We start from the raw sequence: 27,142 nt of genomic DNA on the forward strand, positions 1-27,142 counted from the left end.
GCCGGCGTCGCTGACGCAGAGGGCGAAAGGGTTAACGCAGGGCCTCCCAGGGCTGACGCAGACCCGTTCGGGGTGACGCAGGGCTAGCGTGAGGCAGAGAGTGGCTGACGCAATCCACAGATAGGTAGTTGTTGGGGTTTAGAAGGTTGTAGGAATATTGCAGAGTGGAGCTGGTGAGGTACTGTAGTCAGAATAGTACCTGACAGAGCAGGGCCAGAGGAGTTGCTATCGAGGTTTTCGAGCCGAGGAACCCGGATCAATGGTGCGGTTGCACAAGACGATCAGAGTAGGGGTCATCTCGACAAGCGGTAGAAGGATTTCCAGGAGGGAAATCAGGACTCAGAGGGAGTCCAGAAGAGATCTTCCTGACGGGAAGAAGAGACTAAGAGGAGTCGAACAGAGAACTTCTAGGAGGGAAGTAGAGGAGCATCATGGCACTACACGGAGTAAGAGACCAGGATAGACTGGACGAAGCTTCGAACTTCACAGTGTGGAAGGCTAGAATCTTATCCGTACTTGACAGGAATCGTGTCAAGAACTTCGCCTTGAAGGTAATAGCTGTCCCAGTCGACCCCAGTGATAATGACAGGTACGAGGAGGCGATGGCAAGGGCTAAGAGCATTATCCTTGACGGGGTCAAGGATCATGTAGTACTACACATAGCCGAGAAGGAAACGACATTTGAGATGTGGGAGGCTGTCAAGAAGTTGTACCAACATACTTCTGTGCATAGAAGAATGCTGCTTGAGAATCAGATGAGGTTGTATCAAATGAAGAAGGGACAATCGATTGACACCTTCCTCGGAGGACTGAATGAAATCCGAGACCAGTTGACTTCTATAGGGGTGACACCGGATCAGGAGCTAATGGTGAGGACAACCCTGAATGCTGTCTCAGAAGACCGGGAAGTATTTGTCCAGAGTATACTGGGTAGAGGGACACTTCCACCTTGGGACGAGATGTGGGCAGCTCTTCGCGAGGAAGAGATTAGACGGCAGTCGAAGACGGGTAGCAGCAACAAGGGGATCAAAGTGAAGCAGGAGGAGGAAGATGTGGCCCTAGCATCTAAGGGAAAGCAGGAGAAGCGGAAGAAGAAAGATCTCTCCAAGATAAAGTGCTTCCATTGTGGGGAGCTGGGTCATTATGCGACCTAGTGTCCAAGAAAGAAGAGTAAGGGAAAGTCTTCCGAAACTAAGGCATCGCCAACACGGGCAGAGAAAGAAGTTTTGACAGATGATGACTGTGCCATGAGTGCACATGCGCCACTTAAGCGGATGTGGGGAGACATCGAGCTGTAGTTAGGTGGACTATAGGCGATGAGGGGTAGGATCCTTGAGGTACCCAGCCTCTTGGATTAGACCTTGCTACGGGAGCCCCGAAGAGGAGTAGCAGGACTGGCTGAGTCGGGTAGAGATGGGTGCGGATGGAGTGGCAGAGAGAGCTACAATGCAGGATTCCCGAGACAGCGCGAAGCTAGTAGGCTGCAGCGGTGTGAGAGGCACAGGAGTGTTGCACCAGTGCAGGATGGCACAAAGAGGGGTGCAACGGTGCGAGATGCAGGGAGTTGCTGCAGTAGCGCAGAGGTTAGATAGGGAGCACTTGTCAGCGACAGAGGGAGCTTCAGCATCAGGAGGGTCTCTAGCCTGCCAGAGATGTCAGAGTTGGGAGATCAATTACTTACTTCTCAGTAACTGAGTTGCAGTGCAGTAGTGGGCAGCGTAATGCAACATGATGAGAGGAGTTGCAGTGCGGATGCAGTGCTGGGAGAAAGGACCAGGAGCAACACGGATGCAAAGGGAGTTGTCGTACAGATGCAACAGTGGCAGTGGTAGAACCATGGGCAGTAGTACAGGATACAGTAGTGCAGAGGATGGTGGGCAACGGGCCTAGCATCAGCACAGGGACCGATGCCGGATGATCAGAGTAATACTCAGTGAGGAGTATTGCTAGAGCGCACTCCTCGCTAAGAGGGAGCGTTGATTTGGGGTAGCATCGGATGTGCTCTAGCCACGAAATTTGGTGGAGAGGCTGGGGCACATGAGATCTCCAATACCTAGAAAGGGTTTGGGCAGATTCTAAATAGTTCAGGAGATGTTAAAATAATTAATATTTTTAATGGAGTCCCTAAGTCTAAACTTAGGGAAAATAAAATATTAATGTGGATTAATATGAAACTGTGTTAGAATGGTCCAAAAGACATGGATCATGCCAGATCTAATCTTAGCCGTCGATTAGGGACTTAATCTTGGCCATTGATATGTCAACGAGAAAAGTATAAGAGGAGGTTTGAGGGTCACTTGGAAAATACACCAGAGTGATCAGTCATTCTATTCTCTAGAGCGGGGTTTGCTAAGAGAGATAAATCAAATGATCGGAGAGCAGCTGAGGGGCATTTAGTACAGAGAGACAGAGAGGCAGAGATAGTGCCGGGAGAGCAACAGAGCAGTCAAAGAGAGTGACGCAGGAGTAGCCAGTGCTCACGCAGGGCCAAGCAGAGAGAGCTAAGTGCTGCGCAGAGCACCAGAGAGGCCAGCATAGCTGACACAGAGGGTTAGAGACTTGACGCAGGGCCTCTTGGGGCTGACGCAAGCCAAGATAGGCTAACGCAGGGCAACGCTGGGCTAGGAGAGGCTGATGCAGTCTAGATTGGGTAGACGCTGGGGTTTCTGGGGTAGATTGGTGTTGAGTAGCTGCGGAAGGATTATCCGGGCTTTCAACTAGTAGATTTGTCAGAAACTGAGAGATATTAATGCCAAGGAAATCCTCTGTTGGAGAGGCCAGTTTTGGCACCCAGATTGTACTATGATATTACTTAATAAGAAACCCCTCAGATAGCTGCGCCATTTTTCCCACATTGGGTTTTTCGGGGACATTAGTCCAAAAATAATGGTGTCATATGGTGTGTTTGTTTCTGTTTCTTTTAGTTGCTGATCTGTAATATGTTGAGCATGCACTAGTGTTTATTTTTAGTATTTACATTGTAAATATCTTGTTAAGGAAAATAACAAGTAGGTAGGAATAAATCAGATAAAGTGCATGGAGGGTTTCTAACTAAGAAAACTTAGGAACTTCAACAGTACAGACTTGGTTCTATGGAGGGTTGAAGGTATAATTGTTGAGTTTTCCCTGGAAGTCTTCCTTGAATGTGGGATATGATAGTGGTGTTTAAGGGCTATCATATAGTTATTTGATACGCAAAATTACTATGAGTTGCCACTACTGTTAGAGCTGTTATACAATGAATTTGACAGGGAAAATTTGCTGTAAGGAGGCTGAACAATAAGGGTTTTGGACAACTTGTATTCAGTGTCTTGGAAGGGCCAAACCATTTTTGAGTTGATGATATACTTTTATGCTGATTGTACAATGATTTGGTGGTCAAATCCACTTGAGAAGTAGATCTGGTTAGGGCTGAGTATATTGTGTATTTTGGAGCAGCAAATACTCAGTTTGCAATCGATGGGAAATGAGGCAAAGGACCTGCCAGTTGTCAAGGACAAAAAATGCAGAAAGGGTTGATCTAGATGGGCTACTTCAACAAGTAAGCTATATGTTTGTTCTTGTCTGTTTCTCATTGGTTAGATTGCAGATCTGATGTAGAGACTACAAGCCCTAATGGATTGTGGATACTCTAGATGTTAAAAATAATAAAAATAAATGAATATTTTTGTGTTTTTTTAAATTTTGCTGACTTTTTAAGAAAACTCCCAACTTTAACGAGTTTTTCAACTTTTGGACCCTTGCTGATTTAATCCCGACTTCGACTTTTTCCACATTGGTTACTAGACTAGGCTTGGAGAAAGACTTAGCAAGGTATAAGAGTTGAGATTTTGTTTGGGAAAAACCTCGCAGGTACACAGTTTTTGAAGGAAAAGAAAAGAGCAAAGAAATGAAGGTGGAAATAAGCAATATGACACAGTTTCTGAGTATTTATAGGTAGGTTGAAGAGCCATATTTGGGTTGATTGAATTTGAATCTAGTGAAACCAGCTTTGGTTCACAATTGCTTGCTATTCAAACTTTATCTTGTGAGTCAAAATTGGTTTTATGGAGTCAAAAATAGTTAATGCAAGTATGATTCAGCCCCAAGTAATTTTGACTTGTTTGGCTTTAAGCCAAGTCAAACTCACAAGTATCTGGTTTTGACTCATGAGTTTTGTAAAGGAGTTTGGGACTAAATTCATTTTTCAGATACTGCAGCAAGTGCTGGATTTACCATGAATTGTATTAGTTTTCTGTATGTTGAGATGTGCTGCATGCATCTTTTCTACATCTAATTCATTTTCTATGATGTTTTGCATATTAATTTCTTCTAAATTATCATTCATGGATAATACTGTTACCTTCTGATCTTGTTTTATTCCTTAAAATGAAATATGGAGTTAATGATTATATATGTTGTTTGCTTCCTCATTTTTGTATCACTCAAAAGATTTTTTGGTAATTATGCAGGTGTCAATTGGAAGGGAAACACTAGAGAACATTGTTGATATTGATTTGAGCAAGGAAGGCCGTGCTAATAAAGTATCTCGTCGGCAGGTGCATCATACACCGTCCTGCTTTAGTGCTATGTTGTAATCAAAGTTTTGTAGGCCACATCTTTAGGTACAACTCTTAAAATTGTTCACAATGCAAGCATGTAACAAACATATAATAGTATTAATATCAGTATTGAAAGGGTAAAAGACACATCTTTCCATGCATGTGGCCATTCAATGTAAAATTATACATGTCACCTATCTAAGTTGCATTTGATCCACAAAATCCCAATGGCTGATGCAACCCTAAAGGTAATCTATGGGGGTATCATTGTCACCACAACAACACCCCTTCTCACTTTACACCAAGATAAGCTTTAGTAAAACAAAAATTAAAGTGGTTGATTAAATTTATATTTTTATGGTGGTTGTGTGGAAATTCCTTGAAATTCAGAATTCATAAACTTCCCCCTATCCTAGAGGTTTACCATATCTTCTCTTTGAATTTTTAACCTTAGTGCTGTTACGAAATACAATATAAAACAACAGTGGACATAGACAATATTTCAATCCTTAACCACCCAAACTTTTAGGCAATCCAACGTGCAAAGATATTAAAGTGTTTTGATAAATTTCAGTCCTCTAGGGCAAACTTATTGTGAAAATTCCTAGACTCGAAGGAACCCCTACTGCAGCAAATCTGAATCTAGTTCACCAACTTGTTTTTTAAATTATATTTATCAAGTTATTCTTCTAAATACTGAAGAAAATTACTTTTGCAGCCTACACTAATTAAATATTTGATCTCATGAAACCAAAAACAGAGCAAAGAACAAGATACATAGGACACACTTATTTTTGGACACAATAGTCTCCGGAAAAACCCAATGCAGGAAAACCGGTGCAGCAGTTCTGAGGGTTTATTATTATGCAGGAGAAATTCCTGAATACAAATCTAGGATTCTCACCTAGCAATCCTTTACAGAGAAAATATTGGCGGAAAATTTGAGTGAGTTTTACCTCACTTCACTCGACAGAATTTAGGCTGATCCTGAACAAGACTGGCTAACCCCGGCTATTTCTCTGCTGTCTCTGTGTCAGCGATGCATCACCTTCCCTGACCTCTGGGTCAGCTCTCTCAGCTGTTCCGACAGTTCCCAGCAGTTCCGACAGTTCACGGCAGTTTCCGCTGTTCCGATAGTTCTGGATTTTGCATGACAGGCAACTTCACTGTGTCAGCTCTCCCGGCTAATGTGCTGCCTCTACGTTAACTCTCCTGGCTGTTCCGACAGTTCTTGATAGTTTTGACTGTTTCGATAGTTCTGGATTTTGCGTGACAGTCAACTTTTCTACGTTAGCGCTCCCTGCTATTGCACTGCCTCTCTGCAAGCTCTCTCCGCCTCTTTGTTTTGTATTTTCCGGAAAGTCCTTCCGGATTCTCACTGCCTCTTTGCTGCAAGATCTCCCCAATCGATTTTCCTCCTGAGAACTTCTCACCTTAGGAAATCGATTTTTTCAATATCCTTGTGTGTGTTTTTCAAATGAACCCCAAGCCTCCATTTTATGCTTTTCCTATTGAGTCTTCAACAACCAAGATTAAGTCTCTAATCAACGGCTAAGATTAAAACATGACTTGATCGACCTTCTAGATCATTCTCACCCATATTTTGATTAATACCCATTAATATTTTAATTTCCCTAAGTTTAGGCTTAGGAACTCCATTAAAAATATTAATTATATGCATAACATGAAGTTGGTGTACATATCATAGCTTTATGACAATGCTAGGATAATCCACTAGCTTTGTAAAACCCTATCTAGGTAAAACAATAGAAATTGCAGCTCAACTAAGGACTTTCAACTCGCATGAATCACTCAAACAAGTTCTCCAAGACAAGATGTCTCTTGCTTCACCAAACACCATCACGAGTTTCATCTCAAAACCCTAATCTCGATTCTCCAAAGGATGGAACCTGAACTCTATACATCAATATGCTCCAAGAATATCAAAATACCTCTGTGTGTGTGAGAGAGAGAGCACAAATGAAGATGTACGAAGAGAGAGACCAAGTACAAATGGAGATCTAAGAGAGAAAATGACCAGTGCACTCCACTTGATCACATCTCTAACACAAGAGTGATAAGGATAATGAGGTATGATGAATATATGATCATCTCCAATGTCTTTGTCTTCATAAGAGAAAACCATAGTTAGAAGAGATATCCTCAACAAAGACATCCTTCTCCCCTATCTAACTTCTCCTAGGGTTTTCTAATGAGCCCTATTACTCCAAGAAGAAAATGAAAAAGAGAAGAGTATGATGATAATGATTATGAAAGTACTCATAAGGGAGGGCAATGAGACATTGTGTGCCAATGCCCTTACAAGCATTGTAAATGCAGAGATGTAGGCTAACACAAGTGAAGTGCTCGATTCCAAATGTATACATGTAAAGCTCCAAGGCGATGTTGTACACAATAAGGACTACAAGATGATGTAGCTACAAAAGGTTTGTCTACACCCCTCCATCATAAGTGCACATGAACTCCATCACACCTAAACCATGTACTCCATTGTGTCAAGTTTCACTACATGAACATTGTTGCAACTGAGGCATTACACATGGACTCCATCTCTCCTAAGCCATCTACCCCATTGGGTCCACTCCTATTGCATGAAAACTATTGCAACCCAAGTGTCCTTTATCCGACTTAACTATTGCAATTGCAGTGCATGTTAAGGGAAACAAGAAGAAGAAACCAAATTTTGGGAAATTCCAAAGAAGTGCTTGTTGAGAAATCTAGGGCAAAGTAGTTAGAGTAATTATGAATTTGATTTCTCTTTATCCTTGACACTTTCTTGTGATATTAGATTAGTGCATCATTATTATTATGTTGTTTTGTTCATCATCAAGACAAATGCCAATAAGAAGATCACAATGTAAATAAGAAGACACCAGAAATAGGCTCCAAGCCAGGGCAAAACCCAGAAACTCCTTATAGAATCAATTCAATGAAGACTTCCAAGACCTTGACCCAAGACCAACCACCCAAAAGATAAGCCAACCAAGCCCCAACGAAATCTCTGCAAAATCAGATCTGAGGAAGCCCTAGTCGTCTCCAAGAAACTCGCACGTGTGAGCCGTTGAGATACCAAACACAATAAACTTCATTCCTCCTTTTTCTTTGCTGTCGTTCTGGCTACTTTGCTCCTATTTCTGGCTCTTGATCAAATCAGAGTTGTTGTGTGATACATGTTGCTAATGAGGTTGAGCTTCTCCTTTTGTAGGCTTCTTGAGGGCCGCATTAGGCATCTTCTAGGCCATCTTGAAGGGCTGGCCAACTTACATTTTGGGTTGGATTCTAGACTCATCTTTTTACAATATTATTTTTCCTACAAGGAGTACAAGAAAAGGCTGCCTCAAAGGTGCACTAATCTGCAAGGTCTACAAACTGCTTCAATAAGGGTTTCAATGCCTGTTTCAAAAATCTTTTTCAAGGACCCACAAGACAGCTTTTCAAAGATATTCAAGCATACTTCAAATGCTGCTCCAAGGCTGTTTTAAGATGCTTCTTCAATGTCTTGAAAATGTCACTCAAATTTCCCTCAAAATGTCCAGAAAAAAATAAGTCCACAGGTCTGCAACAGATATGAGTCCTTCAGTCATGACGCAAAGATTTCTAAGAGTGTTTCAACTGAGCCTTCATAGATGTGCAAGTATTCTCCACAGATTCCTCAGGTACGAAGTAGTATTCCACACAGATTCTTACAGGTCTTTTAAAAGGATGAGATTTTACTCCTTAAAAGACTGAAATTAGAATTAAGAAATGTTTCTCTTTCTGCTCCTAAAGTGCTGAGGATATGCCACAAATAGACCACCAATTTGGCAATTTGTCTGCTCAAAACCACAAAAAGGCTACAGGAATATATTATCAAAAAAGTATCAAATCCACACACAAAAATAGCTCAGATCTGTGCTGTTATTTTTTTTCTTCTGTTTTTTTTCGGACTTCTATTTCAGACCCGAATTTTTCTCCCTGGGCTTAACCGACTTCCTTGCCAAAATGATGATTTTAGTTAGGTAATTAGGTTTTTCATCATCTTCAACAATGTTCTAACGTATTGACATCAATAACAACTTTGTCCAACATTCACATCCGTAATCAACCACATGACATGCTTGTTGGTAAATATCAAAAACATGGTATGGAATTTGCAAAAGACAATGTAGTTTCAGGCGAAAATGATTTGAATGCATATGTTTATTTTGGAAAAAGTACTTTTGTGATCAATTCTTCTATTGGAGGCATTAGCTTTAAATTAGCAGTTGTCAAGTTTTTCAAACCAGCAACATGTTATTTCATTGTTAAGTTTCGTTATTATTTATTGGGAATGCTTCTTTGTTGTGTATGTAAATAATATCACTTAATTTATATGTAATGTTGTTTTATTAAAAGTACATTATCATAAAGTGCATTTTGCAAGTCTAGGAGTGATTGTATGTAGAGAACTTATATATATTTAACTAATTGACGCTAGTAAACTTTGATGTTTCTAATGGATGCAGGCAGCAATAAAGCTGAAGGAAGATGGATTATTTTATCTAGAGAACTATGGGAAGCATGTAATATCTGTAAATAGCCATAACATTGCAAGTGGGCAACGTATTCGTTTGAGTTCTAATTGCTTGATAGAGGTATTTCTACTTTACCTTTCTAGTAAATGTATTATTTGTCTTTGAGTTAAACAAATTATTTGAAACCTCAATAACTGCAACTTATAAATACACATGCTTCTTGCGTAATGCAATTGCTTTATTGGTTTCTTATTAATACAGCCATAATTGTGGGGGGAAGTGAGTGGAAGCTAAGCACACTCTAGGTGCATGTTTAGTAGTTGAGGCTTGTGACATTGATCAATCATCAGAGAGAAGTTAGAACCCTTTATCCCTTTTATGTTAGGTCATATATATTTTATTGCGGTTCTCTGACAGTTTTTCGAGCTCAAATGCTTTGATTTTGGCTAGTTATGTCCTTTCTTCTTCTTTGTGGAGTATTTTCTGTGATTCATGGCAAAGAGTGTCCTGTGACAATATATTCACAACAATCCATTTTGACTCAAATCCTTCTGCTATCCTCTATTTGAGCACTTAGAGCAAGTATTTACAATCACTTTTTGTCACTCTCATTCATTGCCTTTGTTTCGTTAGGGTTAGCATTTTTATTTCACTTTTTTGAACAGTAAATGGTCCACATTCAGTTTCATGTAAACTCATAGAAATCTCAATATATTTTTGTAAAGAAGGAATTCTATTTATAATCTTCAAAATAATAGATTTTCTATTTCTGAAATTGAGAATTTTTCTCTGTTTCCTGAATGAAGTGAGAATTTATGAAAGGTTTTCTGTTTCTGCCCTCATTTCTTCAAAGAATAAATAATTGCCTGTGATCATATATGTGTGTGTGTGTGTGAGTGATGCAAACCCAATTTTGAGCTTGCTAAAATCCCAGGATTATCAATTTCATAATGTCCAATTTAGACCAAATAGGCGCTTAGCAAACCACCAAGTTCTAGTTCCTCTCAATAGCCCGCAGAGCCAAAATTCTTCACAATAGCTCTCAAAGCCATGTTGGGAATCACGATTTCCGTTAGACCAAAACCTGCTGGTGTTAGTCAACGATCGCATCGCCAGAGATAAGGATCCATGAGAGGCTGTTAGTCCATGTCGCGAAACACACAGGGAGCGTTGGTTTATCCAATGTCCAACAATCTCCCCCTCAACGTGAGCCAGGTGTGTATCGAGTTCATGACCTATGCTTTAATACCACTTGTTGGGAATCACGATTGCCTTTAGACCGAAACCCGTAGGTGTTAGTCAACGATCGCATTGCTAGAGATAAGGATCCATGAGAGGCGGTTAGGCCATGTCACGACACACAGGGAGTGTTGGTTTATCCAATGTCCAACAAACCAAACCTCTTCGTAATGGCTCTCGGAGCCAAGCCTTGCAGCCAAGCACTATACACTAAGCGTGTATATGCCAAGTGCTGTTAAAATTTGCAGTGGGCAAATAACAGTGGGAGGAGCCGATTGGGGCAGTCCCTCTACACGAGTGGACTGTGTTATAATCTAAGTCACCTGACACGTGGATTCGGGATTCGACGGATACGGGGATTTGAGTGTGGGATACAGACATGTTGACCCCCTGGAATAGGACACATTCAGATACGTTATCTATATATATATATATTAAAAATTAGATATTTCTTACACAAATTCTGATTCATGATACAAATTCATTGATTTCAAACATAGATTTTCATCTAGATGTAAGTTTTACTGTTTACAAAGTAACATTGTTCATAGTACATACAAATACAACTGTGACATAAATGATAAATCATAATACATATTCAATTCATCAATGATCCAATAGGAAAAAGACAAGATAGTAAGATAAAGATACTGACAACTATAGTTTTCTCATGAAGTCATCATAATCAAAATGTGTTACATAGGTAGTGCAATGCCAATGGAAAATAGAAATAGCAAACACAAAACAACTACAAGTATACAAGCCTCAAGGCAATAGGTAGCTCATGACTCACGAGTCATCAATCCTCATAGTCATCATCAAAATTAACATCACTGTCCTGATCATCATGTTAACCATTGCTCTCCTCTACTGCATCCTCCTCTTTTGTATCCAAAGTCATCTCTACATCTGCTGGTGTGGAGGATGACCCCTCTACAATATCACCATCATCAAATCTGACAGGCTCTAGCATTGGATCATTGAGATCCAAGTTGGCCAATGCCAACTCAACATTGTTGTCCAGACCCATATCATCAGGAAAGACATCCAACATCTTTGTCTTTCCCTTGAACCATTCATCCCTCTGCGTGTAAATAAGATGAAGGTTGGTGTGCACATACACCATTGTCTCTGCCCTGGACTTCTCAAGCCTGCTCTTCTTGACACTATACAAATTCCCATATGTGCTCCAATTCCTCCTGCAACAAGAGAATGAAGTCACCTGAGAGAGGAGCCTCATGGCTAACTGCTGTAGAGAAGGACTTGTTGCCCCATGATTTGCCCACCAAGAATAGGGCTTCTTAGTCCCCTTCTCTCTAATCAGATCATATCTTGCAAGTTGACTAGTGCTAGTGGAAAACTCTGCAATGGCATCCTCCACCTCATCAAGGGATGCTTGATCCTGGAAAACCTGTTGATTTGGGGTAGCATCGGATGTGCTCTAGCCCTGAAAATTGGTAGAGAGACTAAAGTACATGACATATCCAAGACCCAGAAATGGTTTGAGGAAATTCTACCCGGTGAAGGAGATATTAAAATAATTAATATTTTTAATGGGTTTCTAAGTCTAAACTTAGGAAAATAAAAATATTAATGGGTATTAATATAAAAGTGGGTTAGAAGGTTCTAAATGACATGGATCAAGCCAAATCTGATCTTAGCCATTGATTAGAGATATAATCTCGACCATTGAAGACTCAACAAAAAAGGTATAAGTGGAGGCTTGAGGGTCAGTTGGAGATACACTAGATTGATCAGTTAGTTCGATTTTCTAGGGCGGGGTTTGCTAAGAGAAATCAAACCAGTGATCAGAGTTGCAGCAAGGGGCAGTCAGTGCATAGCACGGAGGCAGAGATAGTGCTGGAAGACCAACGTAGAGGCAAATGCAGAGCCAACAGGAGCCACGTAGAGGCTAGAGTGACTGCGCAGAAGGCCAGAGGGCTCGCTTGAGTGACACATAGGTTGCAGAGGTGACGCAGAGAGCCAGAAAGGGTGTGCAGTGCATTAAAGGGTTGACGCAGAGGCCAGGAGGGTTGATGCAGAGGCCAGGGGGGCTGATGCAGAGCCTCAGAGAGGTGTTGGAGAGAGTTTCATGGAGCAAACTTTTAGAATATCTGCTTTCGAAGAGGTATTACTGCCAGATAGATTTCTTTGTCGGGTGAGCCAGTTTGGCACCCAGTTGTACTCAAGAAAATCTGCTTCACAATAAAACCCTTAGAACTGCTACACGGTTTTCCCAAGTTGGGTTTTTCCAGGGACGATTGTCCGAAAATAACGATGTCCCTTTTGTGTTTGTCTGTTTCTTTCAATTGATGATCTGTAGATGGTTGAGACTGAATTGTGTTTAGTTCAGTATTTATATGGTTAAATGACTTGTTCGGTAATTAAACTAGTAGTAGAAATAAACTAGATAGTGCAGAAAAATTTCTAACGGGTTACACTTAGAAATTTCAACATGGTATCAGAGTGTTGCAGATCACAGGAGAATTGAAGGCACCATCTATATGATATGTTGTAAGTTCATGTTACTTGTCTTGTCATAGTTGATAGAATGGTCTCTATTGTTGTACTTAGAACTTGGTTCATCACTAGTCTAGGGTCTGTCATCAGTTTCTATTGTATATATCTTTAGGTCAGTTTTGGATATAGTCTTGCATAGAGTCCAAGCCTATATCAAGAGTGGGAGTCTTTGTCTACTGCTGCAACAAGTCAATAACAAAAGTGACAAGCACACTTCAGGTACGCATTGTAATTTTAATTTGTATTTATTCATTATTATGCACTTACATGTGTTTTGCAGGCAGAGGTAAGTTGAAGGGTATTTTGTTTTGTTTTGGGATTGGTTTCGCCAGGCAAATTTTGCATGTAGTTAGAAGAAGATTCAAGTAAAACTTCAAGCAAGAATTCAAGACTGAAGTATCAAATCAAAGGAGGCATTGCAGTGGGACATCTTTTGAAGACATGACAATCATCTGCATATTGTGAAGAAGTGTCAAGGCCAAGAGTCATCATTGTAAAGTTGTAAAAGAGTCATCATTGGAAGAGTCATTATTGTAAAAGAATCAATATGCCTAGAGTCGAAAAGGCATTGTTGGGAGGTATAGGAGTCTCTGTTGGGATGATGTCATGGTTGGGTTGCAGGTCATAGTGTGATTGGGTGTTCGGTCAAAATCATTGTAAATCATATTGTATCGTGGATCATTGTCCCTGGTACAGGAATCCACACTCTTGTCTCATTTCAGTCATTATAGGGTGGTAGGGAGGTGCTAGGCAGGTGCATGAAGTCGCCTACAGGTTGGAGCCTGTGAACACTTCAGGGTGGTAGGTTGGTCTAGGGTGTTGGGGCATCCATTTAGTTGATTACTGAAGAAACTAGGGCGTTGGGGTGTCCTTCCAGTGGGAGCTGGAGAAGAATGCTTTTCTAGAATTCTAGGAAGTTGTTGCTTTCATTTCAGTTGGGGCTGAAGATTAAAGAATTTATTAGAAAAGCGTTTGGTGGTTTTTGACCCGGAGGGGGTTTTCCACCTAAAATTTTTGTGCCTCCTGTGTTCTTTTATTTACTGTTATTACTGCATAAACATTAATAATAATTGAAGATTAACTAATGCTTTGAAAAGATTTAAAAGTACTAATTGCTAAGGAATACTGATTCACCCCCCCTCTCAGTATTTTCCAACATCTCTCACACGTGTGAAGTCACTGCCCATTTGCTGGGGGCTGAAAATATGAACTTTCCTGCAAGTCGAAGTTCTGCTGCAAGGGAGGCCAAAATTCTACTGCTGCAAGGTTGAAATTCTAGGTCAAAGTTGGCACTGGGAAGTTATCATTTGGAGAAGAAGGAAGGGATGATTTGGTGATTGGAAGAAGTCTGTGTCTAGGTCAAAGAGTCTTGGATTATCACATCTTGTCTTTTGAATTTACTGAAGGAAGAGTTTTGACTGGGTTTTCCCCTTATAGGGGTTTTGCCCTGTCTGTTTGCCTACATTTTGTGTCTCTTGTTCTTGTGATCGTCATACACATATAATTTCGTAATTGCTTGATGAAACATAATCTAATAAAGAAGTAAAAGAAGCCAACATAATTCACAAGTAATTATCAAGAAGAGGAACGAAAAACCCTAATTTCTACAAGTATTGGTTTCTCAACACTTATTTAGGTTGCTGAGTTCTTCCTTTATCTCAACTAACTCTTTCTATCTTTCTTTTGCACTTACCTGTTGTCTTGTGGCCTTTGTTCTAGCCTCCTTTTCCTTTCTGTTGTGGCTTCCTTTTGAACTTCCTCCTCTTCTTTTTGTACGCTGCTCCATACTCACTGTGAGATGCAACATGTCCTCTGCAGTAACAAGCCTCCTCTCTTGTTATAGACTGCCTCACCAAGCTTCCTCTCCTCTAATCTTGGTCTTTTGGCACCTTCCTTGGTTCACCTCCTTGGAACCACTAGAGCTTTCTAACTCTTAGGCTGCTACAAATCCCTGCTCACTGTCTTCTGCCTCTTCTTCTTTCCTTTGAGATGTCACTGTCTCTTTGCTGCAATCTGCTATCTCTTTTTCTCAGCCACCAACTTCTTTATGACAGCCCTGCCTGCTCTCTTCTCCTCTGTCTCTTCTGCTGTCACTGTTTAACCACTTCCTGTTTGTCATGCTTCTCTTCCTTTCTCTGCAGTTATTAATCACTGGACCTATACCAATTTATGCTTGGAATTTAATTTGCTATAACTAAACCACCTACAACAATCCTCTACCTTTATCTAATTTTTGCACTCTAAAAAACAAACGAACTTTCAAAAAAAATTTCCTTTACTAGGTCCTCGTTGCACATTTATGTCTCCAACTTCCCTGTGCATCTTTAGCATCCTTTTTATCTCGTCCTTAGCATTCTCTACAATCTCTCTAGCTTCCTAACACTGTCCCGTGCCGTGTCTTTCCAATTCCACACTTCCTTTGCATCTTGCATTCTTTCGGAAGCTTCTTGTCTGCTGCCTATCTGGGTTCTTTCTGCTCTTGCACCTCCTACTTTTGACCTCTGTAATTTGAGATTTTCAGAGCTTTTCCAGCTTTGATACCACTTGATGCAAACCCAATTTTGAGCTTGCTAAAATCCTAGAATTATCAATTTCATAATGTCCAATTTGGACCAAAAGGCGCGTAGCAAACCATCGAGTTCAGGTTCCTCTCAATAGCCCTCAGAGCCAAAATTCTTTGCAATAGCCCTTAGAGCCAAACCTCTTCATAATGGCTCTCGGAGCCAAAACTCTTCATAATAGCCCTTGGAGCCAAGCCTTGTAGGCAAGCGCTATACACTAAGCGTGTATATTCCAAGCACTATTAAAATTTACATCGGGCAAATAACAATGGGATGAGCCGATTGGGGTAGTCCCTCTACGCGAATGGATTGTGTTATAATAAGTGGGAGAAACCAATGGAGAAAGCCAACTCTACGTGAGTATGGCATTGTTATAAATATATAATAGAGTTGCTCAAGCATTAGAGCCTAGAGATTGGCTCTTTACAACTCTACCCGAGTTGTGATCAATTGTAAGGCCGACATGTAATTGTTGGGCGGGACCCCATTACTCCACATCACAGCCATTCCAAACCTTATCCACTATGCCACGAAATTGTTAATGCCGCCTCAGCCCGTTCGTTCATGGCTTGGTGCAACAATTTGAAGGTTTAAAATTCCACTGGGGTAAACCCTCTGGGTGGGACCCAGAAAGCCACATAAGCCCACTCGCTGTAACCCGACATGATGGAAAAAAACATTCACAATGTTGCTAGGGTGGAACCTCCGGGTGGGCTCCACCTGCACACAATAGCTCGATCTAACCTTTCTTGGTCTATCAATGCTGCCTCCGACCCGCCTTCAATAACTTGACACTATGTGAAGTAGTGTTTACAAAACCCCTCGGGCTGGAACCCTCTGGGTGAGGTCCACTCTAGCATGTGAGCCGACGCATAGTAGGTCCGACCACTTCCTTACTTTGGAATTAAAGGGTTTTTTCGGCTCAAGCCTCCTGCCATCAAATAAAAACTAGCTGTTACACTCCTCCTTTGTGCTCGACTCCTCTAGCTTTGGTTCGGTAGTTTATGGCTCCTCTAGTTCAAACTCACTTGTCTTGGAATTATGCCTCGGTTCCTCTTCCTCCTTTTATTGTTTCTGTTTCTCCTTTACACAAGTTCGACCTACAACTCTTGTAGGTTTCCTCTATTGTGGTTCTGTGCTCCTCCTACAATCATTATATAAAAATAAAATTCTCTACCTCTCGACCTGTCACATTTAATTTAAGAATCACTCTATTCAATAAAGGGACTATGTATAAATTACATTCAAGACAAACACAGAGACTGCATAATTGGGTTTATATCAAAAGGAACTCTCTTGCTTCACTCCAACTGGCTCAAAACTCAACTGAGAGTTTCTTTAATCGATAAATAACTGACACAAATTACAATAGAACCTTCTTGGCTTGATTACAACAGTTAAGCCCACTCTGGCTTGCCTCTCTCTCTCTCCCTACACTCGCACCACACTAACTCTCATAATTAACAAGATACAATATAAACGGATCATGAACTGATTCAGTTGAGATCCATAGATTTCTCACCTAAACTTCTAATCTAGGACTTCTAGATCCACTATTGTTGAAATTTGGTACCGGAGGACAGGTGGTTCCCTTAGGCTTTTGATCTTTGGCCTAGGGAAAAGTGTCCAAAAGAATTTAATTTTTCTCCTAAAGTGACTTTATAATTTTATAAAGTTAAATCTAATTTAAAAGTGACTTTAAGTGATAAAGTTACTAAGTCTAATTTTAAAGTGACTTTTATAAAGTCAATGAAAAATTAGAAAGGAAAAGTGACTTTGGAAATAAATGACTAAGTGGGTCTTTATTAAAGTGGGGTGAATTAAAAAATAAAAAGTGAAATTTAAATGAGCATTTAATTTCAGCCATTGATCTAAATCTATTTCAGCCATTGGATTTAGAGATCACCCAAAAGTCACTTGGGTCACCCAAAAGTCATTTGGAGTTATATTAAGGGAGGAAAAGGAGGAAAAGATCACATTCGATTCAATTCTTTCATGAGCAGATTGGGAGAAGGAGAGCAAGAGAGATTTTTGAGCAGGGAGGAGAAGGAGACAGCAGCTTGGCACACATTCCAAGGCAACAGTTGAGTAGATTTGTACAGCTGATTCAGCACACAGTGAAAGGCAGATTTTGGCACGATTTTCGAGGAGAGGTTTGCACAAAAATCGAGGAGCAGTTTGCTGGTTTTTCTGCACGCAAAACGTGGGCCATACATCAGCATTTAATGCTGAAAGTGGGCACGAAAATCAAGGAGACCATACAGCGTTTATTGCTGTCCTGTTTGCTGTAATTTCCAGTTTGCTGTAAAGCATGGGAAAAGAGATAAGTTGTAAATTTGTTTGCTGATTTTTTGCTGAAAATTTCTCACTGTAAAAGGCAATTTTCAGAAATAAAGAAGAGCTTTCAAACTGGTTTTCCCCAAGAGTTGTAGGGGGTTTTTCTAAGGTCACATTGACCAAAAATTTCAGTGTTTAAATGTGTTTTAATGGCTGTTTATTACTGCTGATTTGTATTTATGCAATTTCCAGCATTCTGTAAAATTTCTAGAATTTGTGTTTTCAGCAAATTTATTTTTTTCAGCTTGTTAAATGTATGGTTATGGGAAAGGACATTTAACTATATGGGAGAAATAAGGAGAAACTGAAAACCGGGGTGGGAAAACAAAAATTTCTACATGGTACCAGAGCTTGAGTGCTGAAGGGCAGTTTGGGACAGCAAAAGGAAAAATTACAGTTGCTGATTTTTCACTCAGAAAATTCCAGCAAGCTGATTTTTTCATAAACAACAGTTTTATCTTTACTACAACAGTGCTATTTTTCAGTTTTAGGACAGCAGGATGTCATTGGGATTGAGGGTGGAGGATAGGTTGGATGGGCATATAAATTACAGCGTTTGGAAAGAGAGAATGCAGAGTATCTTTGAGGAGGCAGAAGTCTGGGATATCATGGTGCATACCACACAGAACCCTATTGTTGTGCCTACTGATGCTACTCAGTTGACAACTTATAATAAAAAGAACAACAAGGGTAAGAGGCTGATTCTAGACGGAATCAAAGACCATTGCATTCCTCATGTGAGAGGAAAGAGCAATGCCCATGAGATGTGGACAACATTGTCCAATCTCTACCAGAGTACCAATGAGAACCGGAAGATGGTCCTGAAGGAGAAGCTGAAGAACATTAAAATGGGTAATGATAGTGCAGCTGGATATCTCACAAAGATTACTAATGTGAGAGATGAGTTGGCAGCGATTGGAGAGGCCATTCCACCCACTGAGTTGGTGCCGATTGCAGTGAATGGCCTCCCCCGTTCATGGTTGAACTTTGCTGATGGGGTTTGTGCACGTGAGACCCTTCCCACATGGGAGAGGTTTTGGAATGATTGCATTCAGACAGAGATCAGGAAAGGTCAGCTTGGGGCAGCCAAGCCAGTTGAGCAGGATGAGGATGTAGCACTGGTGGCAGGAGGCAAGAAAGGCAAAGGGAAGAAGCAGACTTCCACAAGCAGTGGTGGGGGCAAAGGCAAAGGTAAAGGTAAACAGGGGAACACACAGAAGGACTATTCCAAGGTGAAGTGTCGGAATTGTCAAAAGATGGGACACTATGCAGTTGTGTGTCCGGAGAAGAAGAAGAAGAAGGGGAAGAACCAGGACGTGGCAGCTTCAACAGAGATTGAGGACTTTGCTAGTCGTTTTGACCGAGAGTTTGCGTTCACTACGTGTGAGTCCTCTAGTGCAGGATCACCTGCCACACAGGTTCAGAGGGAGCATGCTTTTCCCTCGATTAGCGGAGCATCTTCAGGTATCTGGTATGTGGACAGTGGGGCTTCACGTCATATGATAGGAGTCCGTGAGTACTTCTCAGAGCTTTCAGAGAGTGGCACTGATATTGAGGTAGTACTCGGTGATGATAGAGTTGTTAGAGCAGTCGAGGTGGGGACAGTGACATTTCAGAGGGAGTCCAAACCTCCCTTGAAGGTGTCAGAGGTTCTTTATGTGCCAGGGATGAGGAAGAACCTCATATCCGTCTCAGCTTTGGAGGACAGAGGATATGAGGTACTGTTCAGGGGAGGACAGGTGTTGATGTATCCCAGGGGCACTCCAGCTGATTCAGCTAGAGTGATAGGTGTACGCCATGCAAAGGTGTACTAGTTTGCATTCCAGCCCCTTTTGGCATTAAGCAGTAGTACCGACAGCAGAGCTAGCAGTTCTGAGCTGTGTGAGATTTGGCACCGCAGGATGGGACATATGTATCATGGAGCCTTGAGGACATTGCGGGAGATCACTAGAGGTGTGCCAGATTTCAGTACTGATCACTTTGATACTTGCAGAGGTTGTGCGATGGGCAAATTTGCCAAATCCCCTTTTCCCAGCAGTGATAGCAGAGCGACGGGGATACTTGATTTGATTCATTCCGATGTGAGCGGTCGGATGTCTCATGTTTCCTTGAGTGGATATGAGTACTATGTTTTATTCATTGATGATCACTCCAAGAGGACCTGGATTTATTTTTTGAAGACCAAGAGTGAGGTCTTCAAGCGGTTTCAGGAGTTCAGAGCTCTTGTGGAGACTCAGACAGGTCGAAAGATCAAGTCCTTGAGGTCGGACAATGGAGGAGAGTACACCCTTGGAGAGTTTGTTGACTATTGTGTGGAGGCAGGCATTAGGAGGGAGTTCACTGTTCCTTACAACCCCCAGCAGAACAGGGTTGCGGAGAGGAAGAACAGATCCATCATAGGGGCTGCCAAAGCCATGTTACATGATCAGGGGTTGCCATTGTTCTTGTGGGCAGAAGCCTGCAACACAGCTGTTTACTTGCAGAACAGGAGTCCGCATCGTGCCTTGGGGCACATGACTCCGGAGGAGGCTTTCTCTGGGAAGAAGCCTGATATTGGTTATCTTCATATCTTTGGATGCATTACATACTCCTATATACCCAAGGAGAAGAGGACCAAACTAGAGCCCACCGCAGAGAAGGGTATCTTTGTGGGCTACAGTGAGACCTCAAAGGCCTTTCGGATTTACATTCCTGAACAGAGGAGAGTTGTTGTCAGATGGGATGTGAAGTTCGAGGAGTACAGGGCCTTTAGGAGGTCACGGGAGTTAGAGTATCTGGATCAGCCAGACCCTCAGCAGCAGTTGAGTCAGTCGCAGGGATCAGGAGGATCCGGAGGTACATCTATGAGGATGTCAGGTCTGTCAGTGAGCAGTGGCTCGCCGAGCCAGAGGGGTGGTGCTCCGGGCAACATGTAGAGCAGTTCACTAGGGAGTCCATTGATGGACAGTTCACACGGTGCCTCAGCTTCTACAGGTTCAAGTGTAGGCAGGAGGACAACAGACAGACAGTCAAGAGTTCAGGCTACTGATGGTGATGAGGAGGAGGAGTTTCATTCTCCTATGGGAGAAGCATGCTCAGGGAAGAGAAAGCCCAAGTGGCTTCAAGACACCTTGAAAGATGCCACATCTGTTGCTGAGCCGAAGAGGCCGGTCAGAGAGAGTAGACCACCTGAGAGGTTTTGTAGCTATATGGCGATGGTTACCAGCATCCTTGACTCTGAGCCTTCTAGCTATGAGGAGGCGGCTAGCCAGCAGGTCTGGAGAGAGGCCATGCAGGAGGAGTATTCTTCTATCATGAAGAATGATGTTTGGGAGGTGGTGCCGAGGCTTGAGGGCAATTCCGTGGTTACTTCCAGATGGCTTTACAAGGTAAATCATGCTGCAGATGGCAGCATTGAGAAATTCAAAGCGAGGTTTGTGGCTAGAGGGTTCTCCCAGGTAGAGGGAGTTGATTATGAGGAGACCTTCGCTCCCGTGGCTCGATATACTTCGATCCGCTCCATTATATCGATAGCAGCAGAGATGGGTTGGAAGATCCACCAGATGGATGTGAAGACCGCATTTCTCAATGGCTTCATACAGGAGGAGGTGTACATTGAGCAGCCACAGGGCTTTGAAGTGCATGAGAAGGAGTCCCATGTGTGCAAACTGAAGAAGGCCCTTTATGGCCTGAAGCAAGCTCCCAGAGCTTGGTACTCTAGGATAGATACATATTTGCAGGGGATGGGTTTCACAAAGAGTGAGGCAGATCCGAACCTTTACTTTATTGTGATTGGTGAAGAGCCTCTCATTCTGGTGCTGTATGTGGATGACTTGATCATTACAGGTGCAAAGAGACTCATAGAGCATTGCAAGAGAGATCTTGCGACGGAGTTTGAGATGAAGGACATCGGCTTGATGCATTACTTTTTGGGTTTGGAGGTCTGGCAGGAGGAGGGGCATTTCTTCTTGGGGCAGGGGAAGTATATTGTGGACATCCTTAGCAGATTCCACATGGAGGATTGTAGATCCATATTGACACCGATGATCGCCAACTGGAAGAAGCTTCATGCTTCGGATTCCGAGTTGGTGGATCCCACATTGTACAGGCAGCTGATTGGTTCCTTGATGTATTTGGTCAACACTAGACCAGATATCTGTTTTGCAGTCAACACGATGAGTCAGTTTATGCGTGAGCCTAGGAAGGTTCACTGGGTGGCTGCAAAACACATTTTGCGGTACTTGCAGGGGACAGTGGATTATGGTCTGGACTACAGGCAGGGAGATGGAGTGAGATTGGCAGGATACACTGATTCTGATTGGGCAGGTTGTGCTTCTGATAGGAAGAGCACTTCAGGGTGCTGTTTTGGGTTGGGTTCAGCAGTAGTGTCATGGTTCAGCCGGAAGCAGCAGTCAGTAGCACTGAGTTCAGCGGAAGCAGAGTATATGGCAGCCAGTCTAGCTAGTTGTGAGGCTATATGGCTTCGCAAGATGTTGTTTGGCTTATTTGGTCAGCCGTTGAGACCTTCAGTGATTTACTGTGATAATCAGAGTTGCATTAAACTCACGGAGAATCCAGTATTTCATGACAGGTCAAAGCATATCGGGATTAGATATCATTTCATCAGAGACTATGTTCAGAAGGGAGTTGTGAAGCTTGAGTATATTTCCACTGATGAGCAGGTTGCAGATATCCTTACCAAAGCCTTACCACGGGGCAAGCATGTCTACTTCAGAGACAAGATTGGTGTGGTGAGGAACACCTTCCTCGGTAAGAGGGAGTGTTGAAATTTGGTACCAGAGGACAGGTGGTTCCCTTAGGCTTTGATCTTTGGCCTAGGGAAAAGTGTCCAAAAGAATTTAATTTTTCTCCTAAAGTGACTTTATAATTTTATAAAGTTAAATCTAATTTAAAAGTGACTTTAAGTGATAAAGTTACTAAGTCTAATTTTAAAGTGACTTTTATAAAGTCAATGAAAAATTAGAAAGGAAAAGTGACTTTGGAAATAAATGACTAAGTGGGTCTTTATTAAAGTGGGATGAATTAAAAAATAAAAAGTGAGATTTAAATGAGCATTTAATCTCAGCCATTGATCTAAATCTATTTCAACCATTGGATTTAGAGATCACTCAAAAGTCACTTGGGTCACCCAAAAGTCACTTGGAGTTATATTAAGGGAGGAAAAGGAGGAAAATATCACATTCGATTCAATTCTTTCATGAGCAGATTGGGAGAAGGAGAGAAAGAGAGATTTCTGAGCAGGGAGGAGAAGGAGACAGTAGCTTGGCACACATTCCAAGGCAGCAGTTGAGCAGATTTGTACAGTTGATTCAGCACACAGTGAAAGACATATTTTGGCACGATTTTCGAGGAGAGGTTTGCACAAAAATCGAGGAGCAGTTTGCTAGTTTTTCTGCACGCAAAACGAGGGCCATACATCAACATTTAATGCTGAAAGTGGGCACGAAAATCGAGGAGACCGTACAACATTTATTGCTGTCCTGTTTGCTGTAATTTCCAGTTTGCTGTAAAGCATGGGAAAAGAGATAAGTTGTAAATTTGCTTGCTGATTTTTTGCTGAAAATTTCTCACTGTAAAAGGCAATTTTCAGAAATAAAGAAGAGCTGTGTATATGACTTTTGGTCGTTATATTGGTATCAGAGCCACATTGGCAGATCCCGACCTTTGGCCATCAACTTGTCGTCACAACTAAAACGTTTCACTACATGAGTTGAAGTTTCTCCATTTTTGGTTAGGCGCTTGGCCACTTAAAAAAAAGTAAAAAAAAAAAAAGAATTTGTAAAAAGATGTTGAAAAAAAAGAGTTTATATATATATAATAAGGCCTTTGGCCTTTGACATTTCAATGATTCTAGTAAAAAAAAAGTATTTCGATGTAAATTTTGAAGGAGAACATTCATATATATATATAAAGGTTCTACATTATTGATAAAAGGTGCATGATAAAGTAAAAAAACGCTAATCTCATCGACGAACACAAAAGAAGTCCATTTTTAAAGAAAAAACAAATGGAGTCTAATTTGAAGATGAATAAATAAACTATGGATTCCATACATAACTCTACATTTTGGACCAGATATCCATTTTGTTGAACACAAGATCAGTGTTTGTCGATTTTTAAAAATCACACAATACCTTGTCCAAAATTTCGAAGATTGTTTACTTTGGAAATAAAAAGATTAAAAGAAGAAATCACAAAACTTCAACAAACGAACGAAGCATCAAAAAAGAAATATAAAGATTTCGAAGATCGGTTTCATGAAAAATCAACAGAAAGCAACAAAGAAATTTGGCATCTAAGGGACCACAATGAGAAATTACTTTCACAGATAAAAAATTCCAAGGTTAAGAAACAAAGACTAAAACAAAGAGATTAAAGCTCTGATAAGGAACTAAAGGAGAATCTATCAGAAAAAGAAAAGAAAATTTGTGCCTAAAAACCCTTAATAAAAAATTATTAGAGCAAATAAAAAATTTAAAAGATAAAGAGAAAGATACTAAGGACAAAGTCAACGATTCAGAAAATGACGAACTTTCATGTTTAAGGAATTATAACCAAGGCTTACCTACGCAAATAGAGAAGCTTAAAAGTGACAAGAAATCTCTAAATGACAAGTTAGAACAACTTCAAGAGGTAGTGTCGAAGTCTCCAGTCTTTTCAGTCCAATTTGAAGATAAAGAAACAAATACCGATCTAGTCGAAATCGTAACTCATGTAGAGGATAAATCTACTGAAGTGAAGGCACATGCAGAAGTTGTAGTTCAAATGATGGACATTCCAAATGATGATTCAGTAGCCAACTCAACAACTACAGCGACTAAAGGAAATTAGGAAACAACCACTAAGATGATAAGGGAAAGTCCAACCAAAAGAACTATTATTGACATCCGAATCACAAGAGCAGACTTTCCAACCAATCTATGTACCAGTGTCACTCAGAACATAAATGACAAATTTATGTTCCAAAGAATACTAAAGTTTGCAGAATCTAGTCCTACGATAACTATTCATCACAATTTTTCAAAGATCAGAAGATTCCACAGAAGATTAATCTAGGATGGTCCGGTCTGTTCTCAATACGACAATTTTGTCTATCACTTAGATCATCATATCATCTTGTATCAATGAAGATGAAAGTTCAGAGATGAGAGGATATTCTCTGTAAGCTTTGAGGACAAAGCTTCTTGAAGAGAGAGGCAATGTTATGAATATAATTCATATATACATAATAAATATAAATATAAATATAATAATAATAATAAACTATAATTAATTTACTAATGGTTAGTTAGTCAGTAATGAAGAGGCATGTTTTAGAGACATGACCATTCATGAAAGGGCACCTGCCTAGGGTGTATATAACAGAACCTCATTCTCATTTGTAATCATCTCATATCAATTCTTATACAATATTCAATATACAGTACATGCCTTACAATGGACATTTACGTCTTTAAATTATTTTTAAATATTTCCTCTGCATATACAACCTTTGGTCGTTACAGTATGTAATTTAATTCAAATAATCAAATAGAAAAAAAAATACAAAATATCTTTTCCTTTTCGAATGGGACAACATTGACATTGTCTTGCCTCTAAATCACAATACTGATGAACTTTTAATTTGAGAATGCGATTGTTCTTAAACGGTACAGCATCTCTCTCACACTTCGTATGGCTTTATCAAGACATTTTTCATTTCCTTGGTTGAATTGTTTGCTAGCTGAATACATTATTAATGTGCTCTTCAGCTATATGGGCTCTCTCTGGTGGATTTAATATTTGGCAACAGCCATATTCAGTAGTTAAACTACTAAACTTCACTATCATTAATGCTGGTCACTTGACGTTTAACGTGACCCATATTATAACATTATAATTTATAACCCCCAACAATAATACTATTTCATTGTTAATACTCCAATATTTTTCATGGACACCATATTTTCGGTTTGCTTTATTTCTAGCTCCAGCACATCAATGCCCTTCTGGCTTCTCATACACCATCCTATATGTGTCCCACATAAGCAATGGAGATTTAAAAGTCACCCTTTGCTTCTGTGTCTCCCAGAGGTTTTTCCCTTATTACATAATGTTCTGATGCAAGTAACTAATCAGCCAGTGTCATGAATTCAAAAGAAAAGAAAACTGAATTAAAGTGATCTGTTATCATTTTTAGTTCAATTTGTTCTTTACAAACAATGATGCTGTTAATGTTTGTCATGTCAGTGCAGGTAACTTACCTGGATGATCATTATCACTTAAAATTTAACTTCATAGTATCTTAAATCTGCCTCTGACTATTGTCAAATTTGATGGCAGATTGGAGGTATGAGATTCATTTTTGAGATGGATAAGAGGCTCACAAAGAAACAATTTGAACCAATAACTCAGGCCAGGTTTTGTGGTTAATATGTAAGTAGATCTTGGTGAGGTTTTTCAAGCAATCCATTTATACAACCAAATCAGTATTTTGTTGCTAAAGTATCCAATAAGAATGCTGTTACTGAAGGCCTTTCCTTCATCTCTTGAATGTAGTTTCTCTGTTTCATTGCTAATTGCTTAAATTTTCTTGCTCTAAAGTCCCTTAAATATCATTTCACGCCCGTACAGGAAGTGGTTGAGGCCATGGTGCTTCTAATTTCTAATTGCCGAAGGGAAGTGTTTGACATCAATATTATATTGTATATGCTTAAATGTGAGAACACAGAATCATTGAACATTACGAATGCCCTAGTGGGTTGAGTCCCTCTGCTTCACTCACGTTCTCAATGAAGTGTACGTTAGGGAGGAAGTTTGCATGTTAGAAGTACAGACAGTCTTATTAGTAACAATTCAGGTACAATTTCAATGAAGAATTGTGATTTCATCCCCCAAATCATAGAGGTATGTTTTACTACTTATGTTTTGAATATGATACCAGATTTACACTGTCGGCATTCACGTTTCTCTACTAAAATGAAATGAAGCACTTCATCAGAGCTATAGAACTTGAGTTGAAGCAAGGGTTATTCTTTATCTCTATTTTGTATTGTTCCACAAGTGCTTAACATGTTTTTTGTTCATTATTCGTATGACTGGGTGTTAGTAAATTTACATGAACTATAACATGCATGCAATGACCATTGGGTTTACCCCTTTGTATTGTTATTTTGTTTGGTCCATCTACTGATAAAGGATCCAGATTTTTGGAGATGCCTTTGGCACTTCTCCACAGCCATTGTGGCTTCCCATAGTTTTGAGTCCCACTGACTTGATTTGATCATTTGTGAACATTGATATAATTTTTCCCTTTCTTTCTTTCTATAGCATTTTTGCTAGATACTCTCTTGGATGCTCTATGTGAAACACGAAGATGCTGATCTGAGACACCTCCACTGTGATTGTGTTAATTTTAGATAACAATGGTATGTTCTATGTTTGCAACAAT

At 40.5% G+C, this 27,142-nt stretch overlaps 1 protein-coding gene across 6 annotated transcripts in view; it reads left to right on the top strand.

Moving 5' to 3' along the window:
- Positions 1 to 26,717, top strand: part of LOC149267394 (uncharacterized) — a 172,059-nt gene extending 145,342 nt beyond the window's left edge. For 4 of the 6 annotated variants that reach the window (XM_089432512.1, XM_089432496.1, XM_089432519.1 and 1 more), the window contains exons 6-8: positions 4,452 to 4,538; positions 9,047 to 9,175; positions 26,035 to 26,717. In XM_089432512.1, coding sequence (XP_089288638.1) covers positions 4,452 to 4,538; positions 9,047 to 9,175; positions 26,035 to 26,124 — 306 coding nt within the window. In that variant the 3' untranslated portion in view covers positions 26,125 to 26,717. Of the gene's footprint in view, positions 1 to 4,451; positions 4,605 to 9,046; positions 9,176 to 26,034 lie in introns of those variants that run through there. The other 2 variants (XM_089432502.1, XM_089432526.1) reach the window with 2 other exon arrangements.
- Positions 26,718 to 27,142: the final 425 nt, after the last annotated feature.

The sequence above is a fragment of the Pinus tabuliformis genome, chromosome 6 (genome assembly GCF_031772625.1).
Source record: "Pinus tabuliformis cultivar Carrire ecotype Pingquan chromosome 6, CPIR1, whole genome shotgun sequence".
Classification (NCBI taxonomy): domain Eukaryota; kingdom Viridiplantae; phylum Streptophyta; class Pinopsida; order Pinales; family Pinaceae; genus Pinus; species Pinus tabuliformis.